At 43.4% G+C, this 17,650-nt stretch overlaps 3 protein-coding genes across 3 annotated transcripts in view; 1 reads left to right on the top strand and 2 right to left on the bottom strand.

The window, feature by feature from the left end:
* Positions 1 to 447: 447 nt before the first annotated feature.
* LOC106636305 (uncharacterized) lies at positions 448 to 1,589 on the bottom strand. Its single transcript, XM_014348662.2, has 3 exons — positions 1,529 to 1,589; positions 714 to 1,359; positions 448 to 649 (listed from the first exon to the last, which is right to left on the bottom strand). Exons 1-3 carry the CDS (start codon positions 1,587 to 1,589, stop codon positions 496 to 498), a joined length of 861 nt encoding a protein of 286 aa, XP_014204148.2. The 3' UTR covers positions 448 to 495.
* LOC106636272 (glutathione synthetase) overlaps positions 1,304 to 17,650 on the bottom strand; it is a 29,810-nt gene continuing 13,463 nt past the window's right edge. The window contains exon 12 of the mRNA XM_089594159.1: positions 1,304 to 1,359. The gene's annotated coding sequence lies outside the window, so the exon portion shown is untranslated. The remainder of the gene's footprint in view (positions 1,360 to 17,650) is intronic.
* yl (Putative vitellogenin receptor yl) lies at positions 5,102 to 16,061 on the top strand. The gene is made up of 33 exons (XM_089588636.1): positions 5,102 to 5,168; positions 5,277 to 5,410; positions 5,548 to 5,682; positions 5,774 to 5,826; positions 5,927 to 5,979; positions 6,068 to 6,217; positions 6,314 to 6,436; positions 7,002 to 7,127; positions 8,031 to 8,246; positions 8,332 to 8,503; positions 8,571 to 8,772; positions 8,842 to 9,033; positions 9,108 to 9,231; positions 9,311 to 9,451; positions 9,534 to 9,786; positions 9,866 to 10,062; positions 10,153 to 10,305; positions 10,391 to 10,521; positions 10,597 to 10,721; positions 10,792 to 10,988; positions 11,086 to 11,123; positions 11,199 to 11,443; positions 11,603 to 11,743; positions 12,165 to 12,294; positions 12,623 to 12,806; positions 12,912 to 13,148; positions 13,338 to 13,496; positions 13,591 to 13,739; positions 13,815 to 13,909; positions 13,988 to 14,231; positions 14,321 to 14,874; positions 14,939 to 15,059; positions 15,145 to 16,061. The coding sequence occupies exons 1-33, from the start codon at positions 5,102 to 5,104 to the stop codon at positions 15,235 to 15,237; spliced, it is 5,334 nt and encodes a 1,777-aa protein (XP_089444762.1). The 3' UTR covers positions 15,238 to 16,061.

Genomic DNA, 17,650 nt, shown 5'->3' with positions numbered 1-17,650 from the left:
AGAAGCTGATAATTGATACGAAATTACGAATTGATAGATTGACCATATATGCAAACGTTGAAAACGGATTATAGTTTACTATGCCAGAATTTTTTTGCATAAATAAAAACTTTTAAATTCACGTCTAGACTCATATATTTACAAATTCATACACATGTGTGATATTTTAAGAAATTGGCGCGAACGTTTAAAATGTACAAATAAAATACTTTAGCCTATAATACACAAATTATGACATTTTTATTGATTATTCGACAAATTATGTAAAAATTTTTTGACAAACGATTTCATTCATTATTCTGAAATTAAATTCAATGCAAAATAATGTACAATAATGATGATTGTTTTTATCATAAAAATAACATTTTAAGCACAGTTAAACAAAACGTTAGACTATACAATCGTTCATGATTTTTTCAGTTAGAAAAAAAAATATGTAATCTCTAGCTAGCTTCATTGCAAGAACAGTGCAAGATAGCGTTATGTATACAATTTTCAGTCTTTTTTTTGCGACATCCTGTATTTTCTGCAAGCTTCTGGACAGTGACGTTCCAAGTAGCGCCTCTGAGAAAAAGCTTTCAAGCAGATTTCACACTTCCACTGCCACTGATGATGGTTCCTCGTTCTCTGATGAGCTCTCAAGTTTGATCTGAAAATCATTTTGATGTCAATCAACAAATATCAAGTATAATTTAATTTGCAGGATAGCTGACCTGTCGGCAAAGGACTTTTTACAAACTGGACACTCAAAGGGCCTTTCCCCGGTATGAAGACGCAAATGTCCTTTCAGCACCCAGGGTCTGTCAAAGCTCTTGTGACAGTATGGACAAAAGTGCAATGTCTTGTTGCGCTTCTGATTAGGTGTCCCTTCGAGTTGCGGACAACTCCTACCCTCTTCGTGGGATCTTGCAGTCTCATTGCGATCAACATTTGGTGATGAGTAGATGATGGACACAACATTGGGCACTTGCATATTCGAGGAGAAAACAGTCAGGTCGGCATCGTCTTCCTGGATCTTTGGGGAAGTATCTGGATGTTTTTCTCTCAGCTGGAGTAGTCTGGGAACATCAGAGTGGTCGATGCAAGATATGTCATAATACTGGGCAATCTTGTCTTCGCTACTGTCACTTGTAAGATTGTCGGAGCAGCTACTGTTGCTGTTAACCAAGCAATCCAAACTGTTGATTGGATTCGGCCTCCACATGAGGCTCTCATTTTTTTGGAAATTGTAACGCGTGATGATGGGCAGGTGGGACCAGGACCAGATGTTGTCCGGCGTACCGTTGTTCTCTTTGTGCTTTCTTCTCTTCTTCTTTGGCTCTTTGACAGCTTGCAACTGATGGACTGGCGATTTCGAGACTGCAATTCAGAAATGGTTTGTAATTAAGAAAAGGTCCTCGAGTGCAACCATAATATTTCAGGAATCGGTATGGTACGGTGCGCAATCAGCCATGACTTCCTATTCTCGTTAAGCCCTATATAATTTAACGACAAAAGAACACCCGATTAGCGCAGAAAAGAGGCTTACCATTGCCGAGTTTGCCGGCTCGTCCGTAGCGCATCATACACTTGATCAAGCAACGAGGCATCCCTGCAGCGAACCCGTCCTATCCCTCGTGCTCACGGCAAATCAAATATCGCAACAATCGGTTCAACGACAATAATTCAATAACCGCAAAATATAAACTACCTGCAACGGCTCATTCACCCAATATTTTTCTACTTGCAACTATACTTTATTATCAGTGAAACCAATATACACAGTCTCTCGTTGCAAAACTTGCAAGTTCGCAGTGGCTCTCACAGCTTTACCAGCTGTCTTTTGTTTTTTTCTTGTTTTTTTTTTTTTTTCTACACGAGCAGTCAGTCAAATGGACGCGTCGAGAGAGCTATATGTACATACATGTATATTGAGGAGGTGTCCGGCCGGCACTTGAATACTCATGTCTTACCTACGCTTAATTTTTTTTTTTTTTTTTTTTTAACCGTTTGATGTACAGGTATAGGTATGATTAATTCATATGCATGAATACAAATGACTCGGAGCAGTTTCGGAGAGCAGGCATAATTTTTTTTTGTGATATAAGTTTATATAACTATACGGTGAAGTTGGAAAAACAATAATCTTTACCCTCTTTTCAGGACGATAATATATTTACTATAATTTTACAACGAAAATTGGTGTACTTGGAAGTCTCAGTAAAAAGTCCAAAATGCAGTATATTAAGGACTGTGGGAGACTTGAAAGTCTCAGGTGACCTTAAAATTTTTCTTTGCAGATTTTGACAATTTCACGTGACTTTGCACGACATGATATATATATGTGACAGGCTTTTCGAGACTTTTGCAGTCTTTTTCAATGTACAGCCCCTCGTAGTGCCCCCAAGATCATCAGACAATTGCACCGTAAATGTTGCCTTTTCTCCATGTGTGTGTGTGTGTGTGTGCTTACATTCATACAAAGTAAGTACAAAGGAACAAAAAAAATTTTGTATAATTTTTCCACATGATGCTAAATACAGCGATTGGTAGTTTTAGTCCGGTTTTTCGTTCAAAAAAAAAATAAATAAATAAATAAATACGTTGACAGTTAAAATTTGAAACATCCTTAGAATGGTGTGTATAATATATGTATACACCGATCAGATATAGAAAAATCACATAATCTTAGAGTGGCTCAAGGAAAGTCAAAATCGTTATCTCTCCGTTAAATCCGACACGGTTTCCGTGCAACAACTCCGATAAATAAAATTTCGGTAAACAGATCGTAGCCGAAGAGGTCCTCATATCTTTTTTTTTTTTTTTTTTTTCCTTCTCTCCTATTTCCTGTCCCAGGGGTTGTTGTTGTTGTTATTGCTCTTTGATCGTAATCGGTAGGTATATAATGCACATCCGCGTGCGCTTGACTATTGATACATCATTTCGGGTAAAGTCATCGATGCGCGTGCATACAAGTACCTTTTGCGTCTCTTACACTCGACACAGGCTAACCAAGATCTTTCCCAATTTTTCAAAGTCGTCAGTAGATGGAAAAGGGCAAAAAAATATATATATACATTTTCTTTCCCACCACTCGGGTACTCACCGAGCAAATCAATCAAGAGATTGTACTTCCACAAGTGCACTGTCTATGTTCGTTAACTTTGAAGGGGTCTTTTTGTTTATTGCCATCACTTCTCCTCAGTATTCAGGTACGTACGAATATTTTCATTTCCTACCACGTGCCATAATAATTATATTCTATTGAATGTGCAGTTTTTGCGAAAACATCAGTAAATTATTATATTACTCGAGTTGCGTAGAGCAACGTCGTCCACTCCATGATAATAACTTTATTTTTGCATATACCGATTAATGTAGGAAACACGCGTTCATGAAATTATTTCTCTACTATGTATTAATAGAAATAACTTCGTGTGCATAAATGTTCTAATGTTATAAATACCGTCAAAGTGTTGCAATGTATACGGATATACACCGATGAGCGTAAGAATATATACATATATTGTATACGTTCAACGAGAGCCGGAAAATTTCGCGTCCCTTTAACGATCTCGAGCGATAATCTCGTATGTCGCTTTGGTTCCTCTCGAAAGCTCGCGACACTTGATAACGCTAGTATAGAAATAATAATAGTGATAATGATAACGAATAATCACCAAAAAATATGGGTACACATGGATGTAGGGGCTCTTTATCGTTGTTCGCTCTTCCTGCATCGTCGCGTGTCGAGGGGGGTACGTAAGTATAGGCCCAACAATAAAAGTGTACGCAATGTAGAAGAGTAGACATCGAAACTCGAGAGAAAAGAGAGACGATGCACGGATAGATGCGGAGAAAAAAATAAAAAAACGTAAGAAGGGGTAGGGGGGGCCCCCCGCGCGTAAACGTTAAAAGAGCGCCCGGCGAGCTTTAAATTGTATAAGTGCACGTATTTATCTCTACCCGTGTGTTGTGTTGTTCACCACCAATCTAGCGTCGTCGCGGAGCCAAAGCGATACACACACATGTACATGTATACGTATATACGATCCAGAGAAAAAGGGGCGCACATTACAATGTAATATACGAACGCGTTGTTGTAGTCGCATCAACAGCAGAGCCGCGAGAGGAGTCGGGTGCCGGAGCCTTCGTCCCGTCTTTTTCTTCATTGCTTTTTTTTATTATTTTATCGTTATTGTTGTTATTTTTGTTTTTTGTTTTTGCTTCACCGTCACGCGCGTTTGTAACGACCAAAAGTTTCAAAGTTACACACACGCTGGTATATCGTTCCGCAAAGTGTCGTGCTTTGGTTTTTGAATAATTATGTGATGAAACAAAGTTGGTGTGAGTTGATCCACTGTTTTATTTTACTTTTATTTTTTTTGTTATCGCGTGAAAAAAAAAAAAAAAGGTGCATAAATCGGTCGTTGGACATCGATGCGCCGGCAAAGCCAATTCATCGGATTAGACGGGGACGTCCGGTTTTCGGCGCATATACGGCAGCCGAAACTCCCCTCCCCTTTCCGAAGCAATAACTTTATAATGTACAAATCACCGCAGTGCTCGTTTCTCCCAATAAACCCACGTACGTGTACTCATACACACGAGCACTCAATTAACGCTTACCAACCGATAAATACGATGCGCGTTGTGATAACTGCATGATTTGTCCGAACTTGCGTCAATTAGCTGCCGATCGAAAGAGCGAATAAGTAATCGAGTCGAGAAAAAAGAAAGTGTCCTCCTCCCGAGTGCGACGTGCTTGCACCTCGGAAGGGACAAATAATATATATATATACCTATACTGCATTGCATGATTGTATGAGACTACAAGGAGTCATTCGCCTCCCGCACGGACATCGGTAGCTCCGCTTCCTTCTACAATGTGTATATTACTTATACCCCCATCGCCATCGTGTCTACGCTATCTCGCCGCAGGAAGCCAACACTCGTGATATACACGTACCCTATATATGTATACTTAATACTCGTACACACAATTGCACCCGCCGTCATCGGCCAAATGTTGAACATTGACACGGATGAATATTCAAACCAAAAGTGTACGTTGGATTTTTAAATTTATTTATTATTTTCTCGTTTGTCTATATTGCAGAACATGCAGAGGCAGCTTTTGGCGCTTTTCTCGCTCGGGATCGCTTGCGTCTGCATCGGAGTGGCGCGTGGTAAGCTATACAAAATACGCAACAAAACAAGGAAAAATAATGAGCTTTGGTTTCCTTTTTTTTTTTTTTTTTTTTTTTTTTACCGATTTCGGGTGATTGTTCCAGCAGGTAGCGTCCCGTGCATCGAGCCGCACTTCAAGTGCAAGAACGACAGGTGCATATCGAAATCGTTCGTCTGCGACGGGGAAGACGATTGCGGCGACAAGTCGGACGAGCTTCACTGCAAGCCCAGACCCAAGCCGGTACGCACATCATCAGTATCGTCTTCCCCCTTTTTTTAGAATATACTTTTTTTTTTTTTTTTTTTTTTTTTTTTACATCAAAATAAGGGTCGTTGTTGTTATTTTAATTGAAAGAAAAACAAACAACGTGTTTGCAGAAATTCGTGGAAAAGTGCAAATCAAGCGAGTGGCAGTGCGGAGATAAGGCCCATTGCATCGATCTCGATGATTTTTGCGACGGCAAAAAGGACTGCCTCGACGCGAGCGACGAGTACGACGGCTGCTACGTCAACGTGAGTACTAGTATACTCTCTCTCGTGCTATTTCTCCCTCATTTTATCATCATCATGCAGAAGCGATGAAATTATGTATATTTTTCCTCAGAAAACCTGCAAAGAGTTCAAATGCAGCAGCGGCCAGTGTATCAGCCGAAAGTGGTAAGATTAAGCCATCACGGAACTCTAGCTTATATTATATCAATTAAAATAACGTATTGATTTCTCATTCCTGTATATGCGTATACGTATGTGTATAAAGGATCTGCGACGGTATGAAGGATTGCGCGGACGGCAGCGACGAGCTCGATTGCGGTAAGTGATGTGTTTTACGCACCATATAGGTATACATACGTATGAAAAAGAAAGAAATAAACCGGCCGAGAGTGTAATTTTATGACAGATAGTTTACCGATTCTACCGGAGAATTGCAACAACACGATCGGCAAGTACCTGTGCGACAACAAGCGCTGCATATCGTTGGCCAGCGTTTGCGACGGTGTAAACAACTGCGGCGACAACTCGGACGAAGGTCCGGCCCAGTGCGCGAGAGGTGAGAACTCGGAAATACCGAATATACTTTACCTATATTTTATACGTTATATTTACGTATATATCGACGTACTTAACATTTCCATGCGTTTCGCAGCTAAAGCTTACTGCTCCCACCCGACCGTGGGGTTTTGCTCGCACGTTTGCTCGCCCACGCCCAGGGGCTCGCAGTGCTCCTGCCGCCCGGGTTTCGTCCTTAACAAGAAAAACGTTTGCGAGGGTGAGTCAATTACTTTTCTCTCTCTTTCCGTTATCCCACCCGACATCGTCCACATTTTACTCGCGATTTTCTCGTGCACCAGTTGTTGCAACAACGTATACATTATATGCCCGCTCTCGCTGTTCGGGAAGGGAGGAAAAAAAAATTAAAAACCCGACGTCATCGTCTCTCGCTGCAGCTCCGGAGCGCGTACATCATAATCTTTGAAAAAAGGCCGGGGCAGATAAGAAGAAGAAGAAGAAGAAGAAGAAGAGAGCGTTGCAACGAAACGCGCGTTCCGCGGCAGTCGCGCGACCGTACCTCCGCGTGAAGTAACAATCGTTATAAACCCTCGCGCATTTTATATTATCGGCGCAAAACAACTTCCTCGTACCATGAACGGCAATGGCTTCGTCCTTTTTCTCGCGGTCCTTCGGCTCCTCCGCGTCCAGGCGCTGCTCCGCCACTCCAATTTCAGCGAAGGTACTATATACTGTTGATCATCTAACGATTGCATGTGTTGTGCTTTATTTTTTTTTGGGGCGACAAACGATATACCTGTTGCGTACGCACGCAACGCCGGCAGACGTGAACGAGTGTTTGGAGTTTGGCGTTTGCGACCAGGTCTGCCGCAATAACAACGGCTCGTACGAGTGCCAGTGCGACGCGGGCTACACCAGGCTCGAGGACAACAAGACCTGCAAGGCTGAGAGTAACTGATGGATTTTACCTTTTTTTTTTCTTCTTTTTTTTTTTTTTCTTTAGTAAAGGGTAAGGTTTACTGCGGAAGGGGGCGGGGAACGATTGTGCTTTTTCTTGCATGGACATACGCGTCAAAGTGCAAAAAGTTGGTTGAAACACACAAACAACATTGTATCAAGAGCCAGATAATAATTAGTGCACACGTATACAACGTGCCGTGCGGTGTACGAAAAAAAAAGTTCTTGAAAAATACCCACTTATCGCGTTATTTACCAACAAACGGCTTGCGCGGCGCATGCAACGTACAATGCTTATTCGGCCTCTCGCTATAAATATAATGCACTTGGCGCGTTACGCGCGAAGTTGGTGTATATACATATAAAATAGCATGACTATCGGTATATATACGATTGCGCTGGACTGACACACATTTTACTCGAGTGGTTGCATCGATCAAACGTCGGAAGCTGAATCATGGTACCACGCCACGTACGAGGATTGGAAAATGAGCTTTTTTTTTTTTTTTTCACCAAATGTTGCGCCTAGTTTTCACAGATATATTCGTATCGTTACGAAATCCATTATATATGATGTTTCTCATTGGTTTCGTAAATGTACACAATATACTTACATTACGAAAACAAGGTCGATTCAATGGATTTTGCTCTTTCGACTTCCTAGCGCGAGATAAGCCGAAGGCGCACGCTACATTTTCCGATACGTCTACAACGCACTACGAACCGTTACATAAACAACGTACACACCGAGCGCACGCAATATACGCATGAATGAACGAAGTACATTATTATCATTATTTGTGATTATCCCTCAAAAAAAAAAAAAGGTCCGTAAATATATAAATGCGTCCGAGATGATGATAAAAAAAAAAAAAAAAAAACCAACGTATGTACAGCCGGGGAGGCGCTCATGGTCTTTGCGTCAAAGACGTCGATACGGGCGTTTTACCTCGACTCGGAGATCTACTTTTCGATAGCCGAGGACCTTCAGCACGTGGTCGGTGTCTCGCTGGACTCGCACTTTGTCTACTGGTCGGACATCCAATTGGGCGACGAGGCCATTTTTCGCAGCCTCGAGGACGGCTCGAAGCGGGAGGTCCTCGTCACCGCCGGTACACACAAACCGCTGTTTTTCACAAAAACAATCCACATTGAAATTCGAATGAATTCATTGGCCATGTAACTGTCACCGTTTAGGTCTCGGTTGCCCGGAGGACATAGCCGTCGACTGGATAACGGGCAACATTTACTTCACCGACAGCATGTACAAGCACATTGGGGTCTGCAGCAACGACGGCACCTATTGCACGGTCATCATAACCGAGGCGACGGAAAAACCACGTGGCATAGCGCTCATGCCGTCCAACGGGTAAAAATCCGCGCGTTTCCAAGTGACGATCGGGTATATCGATTGTGCATATGCAATGTGATTGCAGGTCGTTGTTTTGGAGCGATTGGGGCGACAAGCCGCACATCTCGGTCGGGCACATGGACGGCTCGAGCCGCGAGTTTCTGATAACCGAGAAGATCGGCTGGCCGAACGGCTTGACCATCGACTACCCGGGCAAGCGGCTCTACTGGGTCGACGCCAAGCTCAAAGTCATCGAATCGGTCTCCCTCGACGGCCACGATCGGAGAGTGAGTATATATACCTATACAATACACTCACTTGGTGATGTGCGCCCAACGTCTTTATGTGTGTTTCAGACGGTACTGCAGGACATGGCCAAGCATCCTTACTCGATCGCCATTTTCGAGAACCGATTGTACTGGACCGACTGGAGCACCAACAGCATTCACTCGTGCAACAAGTTCACCGGCAAGGACTTTAACACGCTCTTCCAGAAGAACGAGACCCTCTACGGCATCCACATCTACCACTCGACCCTGAAAGCCAAGGTGCTACAACCCCCCCCCCCCGTATTGTGTTACTTATCGAAAAAAAAAAAAAAATTAACTCGTTGTCCTCGTAGTTGGAGAATCCTTGCGCCAACAGCTCTTGCTCCCAGCTGTGTCTCCTGGGCTCCGGGGGAAAAAACCACACCTGCGCCTGCACCTTGGACAAGGAGCTCAACGAAGACAAGCGCACGTGCAAAGGTACGCTCGTGTCCAATTTGGATACTTGTATGGAGAAAGGCGGGTTAAAATATAATCCAAACTTTGGTCACATTTGTAGACTCGGCGAAGCGGAGGCACATCAGAATAGCCGCGGGCAGTACGATGATCGACTATTATCACGAGCTGCTCGGCCGGCCGAGGATGCACGCCAGCGTCACGTCGGATCCCATCGGTGCCATGACCTACGACTCGCTTACCGGTTTCTCTTTTTATTCATCTTTTTGTTTTATTTGCCCCAAAAAACAACAAAAAACAATTATACATCCTTGTGGCGATTTCAGACTCGATAATCGCGATAAACGAGATCAACCAGTCGATATTTCGGTACAACCCGCACTCGGGGACAGTAAGTCACATAGAGCTCTCGGTAAACGGTATAATAGGCAGCATCGCGTTCGACCACTTGGGCAACAATATATACCTGAGCAACACCTTCCACAAGAAGATCGAGGTCTACAGTTTGACCACCGGCCAGAGGACCGAGTTCTCTTACACCCAAAAGCCATACTCTCTCACTCTCATTCCAGAGGACGGGTCAGTTTATTTGTTTGTTTATAAATAATATATGGTTGGTTGGACGTACAAGTGCCGATTGTCCATCTTCATGTTCCAGCATAATGTTCGTCGTGTTCAAGGCTAACGACGAGTACCACATAGACAGGGTGCAGATGAACGGGCTGGGCTCGAGGAGCCACATGGTCGAGAACGGCCTCGTTGGCCCGACGATCTCGCTGACCTACGACGCGGACACGAAGCGCGTCTACTGGGCGGACGAGGGCGCCGGCCGCATCGAGAGCATCGATACCAAAGGTTGGCGTGTCTTCCTGTATTACCCGAATGTCCTTATAATGATTTATTATTTTACATCCCACTCTTTTTCCCGTCTATCGTGTCGTCCAGGGCAATTCAGGCAACTGTTCCGTACGGGGCTCACGTCGCCCATGAGCATCGCGGTGCTTGACAGCGAAGTATTTTGGACCTCGCGGAAGGTCCACCGGCTCAGTTGGGCCAACAAGAAGATGATCGTGCCCGGTAACAAGGGCATGCTCCTGCGTGAGTTTCCCAGATACTTGTAGAATCCGTGACTTGTTGCAACTGTTTTTTTGTGTTTTTTTTTGGAACTGTATGCGTGTTGCAGAGGTCGCGGACGACCTGGACGTTTTGCACTTGCAGACGATCGATGGGTTGAACAGCGAGCAGTCGCACCCCTGCCACAAGAACAACGGGGGCTGCTCCCACATATGCCTCGTCACCAATTCGACCTCAAGGGTATGGTATTTTTTTTTTTCCTCGCACATTATCCTTGGAGCATATATATATTTATGATTTTGCGAATGTTGACAGTTGTGCGCCTGTCCGGCCGGCATGCTGATAAACTCAGACATGAACACGTGCAAGGAGAAAACGACGTGCGCGGAGAACGAGTTCAGGTGCGAGCGCAGCAAAGTTTGCATCCCGAAAAAAGAGAGGTAAAAAATAACCGTATATGTGTATGATTGGACGGGGCGAACGATATGTGTATGAATGTATGTGCGACAGGTGTAACGGGATGAGCGATTGCCCGTACGACGAGGACGAGCAGGATTGCAAAACGAGCGTCGAGTCGGCGTGCCGGAGCGACGAGTTTGCCTGTTTGAGCGGCGAGTGCATCAAGACGACCAGCCGATGCGACTCGGTCTACGATTGCGCCGATCACTCCGACGAGAACAACTGCGAGAACCACACCTGCACCACCGGTGAGTATATGCATATATTATACATTACGCGCTTTCTTCTTCAAGCTAAATACCGTTGTCCTTGTTGATAATTGTTAATGGAATGTTTTTACGTTAGACGAGCATCGATGCCACAACGGCGCCTGCATCTCCAAGGTAATCCAAAGGACAGTTTTTTTGTTTGTTTTTTAATAATTCATTTCGTATGATTTAAATTTAAAATATCGTTAGTACCTTGTCTGCAACGGTATGCCCGATTGTACCGATTACTCGGACGAGGAGGATTGCGCCGGTCACGCCTGCGACGATCACTCGTTCAGGTGCAGCTCGGGCCTGTGCATACCGCGAAATTGGGAGTGCGACGGGCAATTCGACTGCACCGACGGCTCGGACGAGCACGAGAGTTGCAGGCCAACCGCGTGCGGTCTCTCGATGTTTAGCTGCAGGAACGGCAGGTGCATAGACGAGCTGCTCAGGTAACACCTCCCACGAGGATCTTTTAAATTTTACAAAGGGGGCGTACAAATTATCGCTCGTGAAATGAACGAAAAGTGAACGTATTCGGAAATTCGAACGAAGGAACAACAAAAAAAATTTATCACCCGAATGACCAGCAACTTTGAAATTTCGATTAGGTGCAACAGCGTTGACGATTGCGACGACAATTCGGACGAGGAGGACTGCCCGGAGAGCAAAAAATACGACGCCCTCTTCTGTACGAAGGACGACCATTACAAGTGCAAGAACAGCTCGACCTGCATACCCGAGTTGTGGAGGTCAGTGTGAAACAGTTACGATGTATACATTAGTTTTAAGGATTATCCCTTGATTCGCTACCGATCTGTAGATTAACCCAAGTGTACTTTTTTTCTCATCATGTCGTTTATTTTCCGTTCTTTTCAAGCCTTACTTTTAAAATACGGATGTTTTAAATGAAAAATTATTTGGTACTTTCGTTATTATTTTTGAGCTCATTGTCATATTTTCGACTGCAGTGGGTAGTACATATGGTGCCCTGCGATGGCTGTTTGTCGTCGAAACAGCACCCGATGCTTTTGGTCATTTTATCGGCTATTAATTACATACAATACACCATAACGCGTACAATGTAAATGCTCCCCCCCCCTCTACTTTGCCGCACGTGCGTTTTTCACCAGCATTGTAGTACAATTTTCAAATGATTAATCATGAAATAAGGTGCAACGGGCGCGCCGATTGTCCCGAGCTTGACGACGAGATGGGCTGCGGCAGCTGCCTGCCAGAGACGCAGTTTAGCTGCACCAACGGCAAATGCATACCGATCGAGTGGGCCTGCGATCACATGGACGTGAGTACTGAGTTCAAACGACTCTTTTGTTTTTTTTTTTTTTTCCTTTCCTTCGATCAACATCGCTACATTTTTCATTTGTTGGATTAACGCGTGAAGTAATGCAGATCATGAATTTTTTTCAATAGTGGTCTATACATTTTTTTTTACCATTGGACATGAAGCCAACAAATGTAGCCGGACGATTCTCATGTTTAACACAAAAGTTCCCTGTGTACATGATATACTACACACACTTCCATTTGACTGCTTCAAATTGATATTCCCTATTGATTGAATTTAATCGTCGATCGAAATGACTTTATGTGAATAATTGTTCGATTCGCAGGATTGTGGCGACAACTCGGACGAGTCCAGCTGCGCGAAGCCCGTGGCCACGGCAACGTCCACGTCGCGGCGCGACTGTCCAACCGGGCAATTCGCCTGCATCACCGGCTACTGTCTCGACCTCGACAAGATATGCGACGGGAAGCAGCACTGCGTCGACGGCAGCGACGAGGGTGACCAATGTGGTAGATGCTTCGTCCCTTTTCTTTACTTATTATTAAAAAAAAAAAAAAAAAAAACTTTTTTTTAATCTCATTGTACAAGTGGTAAACAAATAAATAAATGTTCAGACAAGGCTTGCGAGACCAACACGTGCGACAACGTGTGCCACAAGACGCCCGTGGGTCCGGTCTGCAGTTGCCGGAGCGGCTACGAGCTCGAAGCCGATGGCAAGTCCTGCCGCGATATCGACGAGTGCCAGGCCAACGGGTGTCCCCAGATCTGCAACAACCAGCCCGGCTCGTTCGCCTGCTCCTGCTTCGAGGGCTTCGCGCTCAAGCTCGACCGGGTCACCTGCAAGGCTACCGGTGTGTTTTGTTCATTTTTTCTTCCCAAGGATTTTTCTCAAAATCGTTACGAATCGAATACATTGAATATATAGATGAATATTGTTCTCATGCGCCTCTGTAGAACACTTTTTTTTTTTTATGATTAACAATATGGTGTCATTTGTCACGTGGTATTTATTATGTTATTCTTCGTTTTGTGCAACACAGGACCGCCCATGAAGATAATAACAGCGACGCAGGACGACATAAGAACGATATCGCCTTCGTTGGCGCAAAAGTCGGTGACTGTCGTGGCCCAGTTTCCCGGAACCGAGATCACCGGTCTGGACGTAAACTCGCGCGAGAACACAATTTACTGGAGCAACGGTGAGTCATATAATTTTAGGTTTTTTTTTTTTCCTTTCTCTTTATTCCCATCCTCGATCAAGTATCTATATACATGGCGCGCGTGTATCATCAGAAAATCTGGGCACAATCAACAAGATACAGGTGGACACGAAGAAAATCACCTCGGCGACGGACGGCGTCGGCAGACCGGAGATGCTGGCCCTGGACTGGATCACCAACAACGTGTACTTCTTCGACAACCAGCGAGAGCCGCTGATAAAGGTACGTGTATTGTATCCACGACGTGGGTGTCATGCATATAATACATGTATACATTATACACGGATGCGTTTTCAGGCGTGCAACGTGGACGCGAACAAAACCGCGATAATCGTGCGGATAAAAGGATCGAAAACACGCGTGACCGCGATCACGCTAGAGCCGATAAAAGAGTAAGAACCACACCGCATTACCTATATACACCGCAATTGGTACCATTTTGTTGGAGCAAAAATAATTATAATTCGCAGAATCCTCTTTTGGGGCGAGGTGGAGTGGAAGGTGCTGTTCGACAAGCCCAAGGGTGAAATCAGGCGGAGCGACCTGATGGGCAACAACATCAAAGTCATAGTCAACGATACCCTGGGCATAGTCTCCGGTCTGACGATAGACCACCAGAGATCCCTGATCTACTGGGCGGACAACTACCTGGCCAGCGTCGAGTGCGTCGACTTTGACGGCAACAACCGCAAGGCCATTCTAGCCGATCTTGTGGTGAGCACCTATCCTTTCCATCGGTATACACATAAAAATCTATCCTCATCCTCGCGTAAGTAAAACACACGTGTGCGTCTGTCGCCCAGTCCAAGCCCATAGGCCTGAACTTCTTCGAGGATTCGCTCTACTGGCAAGCCGAAACGAGCGGTGTGCTGAGAAAGCACCAGCTTTACGGGAACACGGTCTACCACCTGCTCGTGGTGAGCAGCAGCAACTTGAGCCGGTTGTTCGCCTTGGCGCAGGTCTCGCGGCAGCCCCACACCGAGGACAGGTGCGCGACGCGGGGCTGCCAGCACCTCTGCGTTGTCTCAAAAGGCCAGCCAAGCTGCATCTGCAGCGATGGTTTTCCCGCGATGAACAACGGCACCGAGTGCCCCGGGGACGCGGGCATCGTCACCGACGACGAGCTCGCCCTCGAAGCCAAGACCAACGACGCGAGGTTCCGGCTGCTCGGCGGCACCGACAGGAACACCCTCCAGGCCAGCGTTGCTCGGGACGGGGTCTCCGAGGGCCGGTCCGGCCGGGGGACCGGGGCCTTTTTCGTCATCGCCCTCACGCTCGTGGGCCTCGCGATGCTCTACTCGGTCTACTTTTACGTGAGGAAGAAGAAGCCGGGCTTCTTCAAGAGTCGGGATCTCAGGTGGGTTGCGCGTTGGCTGGACTCCCTTGTTGGATGCTTTATTTTTTTTTTCCTTTGTTTGCAGTATACGGTTTCGGAATCCGGCCTTCCCGAGGAGGAGCGTTGGCAGCTCGCCGGCTACCGGGGGCACCTCGATCTTGATACCCGGGGAGCACGAGTACGCGAATCCGATGTCGAGCGCAAAGGTTCGTCGTCAATGTAATCCATATTTTTTCTTGTTTCGCGGTGTGGATGGGTTTTTTCTCAAAGCGTGTTGATTGCGTTTTCAAGGTTAACAAGTCCAACGCGAAGAAACCACTGGAGCTGCTGGCAGACGTCTCGGACGGCGAGCCGGAGGATACCAATTCTCGTTTGATACGCTGAAGATGACGTGTATAATTTTCACGTGGAGCGAAATATTTGTCATTATCGAAGAATCCCATGAAATACGCTTTCGAAGTAATTTCGGTTTTTTCATGTTTATTTGTTTTTCCCTAGTTTTTATTGTTGACAAGAATCTTTGTCAACGGGAGCGTCGTCGAAGATTTATTTTATCCATCGGGTGTGTACATATATGTAAGTTGTAAATAATTTTTTAACCCCAAACAAATGTTCTCGTATAATTGTTACATTTTGTATAAAAAAAGGTTCATAAGTATATGCTGGTAATTACACTCGTTTCGTGTGTCTACATGTTTGAAGTAACGTGTAGCGACGCTCCTAGAAAATTTTTAACTGTGTTTTCTCGTTGAATCTCACTGATAAAATATTCCCACACAACTATCAAGTACTTTTTATGCCTATATGTTTTATACGTAATTTAAACATATACCTATTGTGTGATACCGTCAAATTTATATATTCTTAATTGTTAAGCTAAAGTTTTATCTATTACTTTAAATAAGTAAAACAGCGAGGAAAATGTTATTACAAACGTGTGATTACGATGTACAATGTTATTTGCTGTAAAGTGCAAGTATACCGAAAGAAACAAAACCTTAAATTAAAAATTACTATTCTGCATAATAAGCTGATAGTAACAAATTAGTAAAGTAATTATTGCTGATATAGTTATTTGTTCGAATCCATTTGTTTCTCGGCTTATGAAAAAGTTGTATCGGTTAAATGCCTTTACGAGATATTTTATATACGTAAAGTCGTTAAAGTCGCATGCTTGTTCTTTACTAAAAATATACGCGTTGTAAAAATGATTAAACAAAAAAAAAATGGTGAAAATAAAAAATGTTTCAAGAATCTTTATGTCGAGCCTGTCATTTTTCCCCATCTGTTGTTGTGGACTGTTCCAAAGTTTCGTGGGCCTACCGATGAAAAATAGAGAGGAGCTGTGAAGTATAAAACGCCAAACATGCACGGAATTGGACGCAGTTGAGTTTGGTGCGAGCACCGATGAGGATCGATTATTACTACCGATTGTCATTACTATACATTAGTATTTCGATCTACTAGACTGTATAACGCAAAAAAAGCCAGGAAGTTATTAGGGGTAAATGACCCAATTACTGCGCACTCGACGGTAACTGAAAATAAGAAAAACAGACTGAAAAATTTGGGTGCTTGGATATATTGTAACACGTACGGACGTTAATATAACGTTCAATCCAGAATCATACTTTACATCATGACATTTATAATTGTTTAACTGAGTGACTCCAAACGAATCTAACTTACAAAACTTTGTAGTCGTGCGTAGTGATTGGTGCGCAGCAATTGGGTCTAGGGCTTCAGCATGAAAACCTTAAGGGAGATACCCGCGCAGTAATTGGGGGCGCAGCGACTGGTGCTAATTTTATAACCGTGCGCAGTAATACCAGCAAGTGATATCAGCACTAAAACAATTATTTAAAAAAAAAAAAAAAAAAATGCTTAACTGAAAAATGTTTGTCGTTTTAATCGCACAAGATGCTGCAGATAAAGATTAAGTAAAACTGGTTCAATTTACATCGAAAAACATTGAGAAATGAAAAATTTAGTACAATCAAAAATTTCAGTGCGCAGTAATTGGGTCATTTACCCCTAGTCCATGCAACAAGTGGATTTGTGATTTTTTTATTATTTTTTCTTGTTCGGATCATTTCAAGTATGTTTTTACATTCATTTATTTTGTTTTTATAATACTCGAACCTTGATTTCAACTGTTTTGCTCAATATTGTTTAATAAATATATACATATGTATAAACAGAAAATATTTCTCGGTATTACGTTTCATTAACGACTATAGGACTCATCAGCTTCAATAACGATGTGGTTAAATAAAAAATGCTTTCGATTGTAAATATGTAAATACTTCGACAACTATCTCTTAATATTTTTTTTTTTTTTTTTTTCATTTTCTCTTTTTTTCGTTTTATTAACGATTACATAACTTAGTTGATATGGTAATTCTATTTAAAATTGTCAAGGTTTATTTTTATCATAAAATAAAAATAGAGTTTCTCGACTCTTTTCTAAAATAAATTTAAATAATACACCGACTAGTTATGAAATTATGCAATAAATGTTGTTTTAATAATGGATATTATTTGATTTAAATTTATTAATCATTGTCACACCGTAAAAACATTGCTAAAAATTTAAACGTAATACTGAATTTTTACGTCATAGTATGAACACGTTTTCCACTCTAGTCGTAAATATTCGATTTAAAAAAAAAATACAAAAAATAAAATTTCTCTCAACAGTATATAGGTACCTACTAAGTTCGAGACGTAACACAGAAATGATTGAAAAGTGACAAAATTGCGTTATCGGCCTCACTCTCAATAACTGTCCCCAAAC

Source organism: Copidosoma floridanum, unplaced genomic scaffold (assembly GCF_036245765.1).
Source record: "Copidosoma floridanum isolate Cflo_tuat_1 unplaced genomic scaffold, Cflo_Japanese_pri ptg000001l, whole genome shotgun sequence".
NCBI lineage: Eukaryota > Metazoa > Arthropoda > Insecta > Hymenoptera > Encyrtidae > Copidosoma > Copidosoma floridanum.
The sequence above is the reverse complement of the archived record's forward strand: the minus strand, read 5'-3'. Positions and strand labels throughout refer to the sequence as shown.

Bases quoted from the DNA above. Each gene is read 5' to 3' on its own strand.
- yl (XM_089588636.1), top strand. From the start codon at position 5,102: ATGCAGAGGCAGCTTTTGGCGCTTTTCTCGCTCGGGATCGCTTGCGTC. The intron at 11,124-11,198 runs GTAATCCAAAGG...AAATATCGTTAG, and splicing joins ACGGCGCCTGCATCTCCAAG to TACCTTGTCTGCAACGGTAT. The intron at 13,740-13,814 runs GTACGTGTATTG...ATGCGTTTTCAG, and splicing joins AGCGAGAGCCGCTGATAAAG to GCGTGCAACGTGGACGCGAA.
- LOC106636305 (XM_014348662.2), bottom strand. From the start codon at position 1,589: ATGCCTCGTTGCTTGATCAAGTGTATGATGCGCTACGGACGAGCCGGC. The intron at 1,360-1,528 runs GTAAGCCTCTTT...TCTGAATTGCAG, and splicing joins AGCCGGCAAACTCGGCAATG to TCTCGAAATCGCCAGTCCAT. The intron at 650-713 runs GTCAGCTATCCT...AATGATTTTCAG, and splicing joins AAAAAGTCCTTTGCCGACAG to ATCAAACTTGAGAGCTCATC.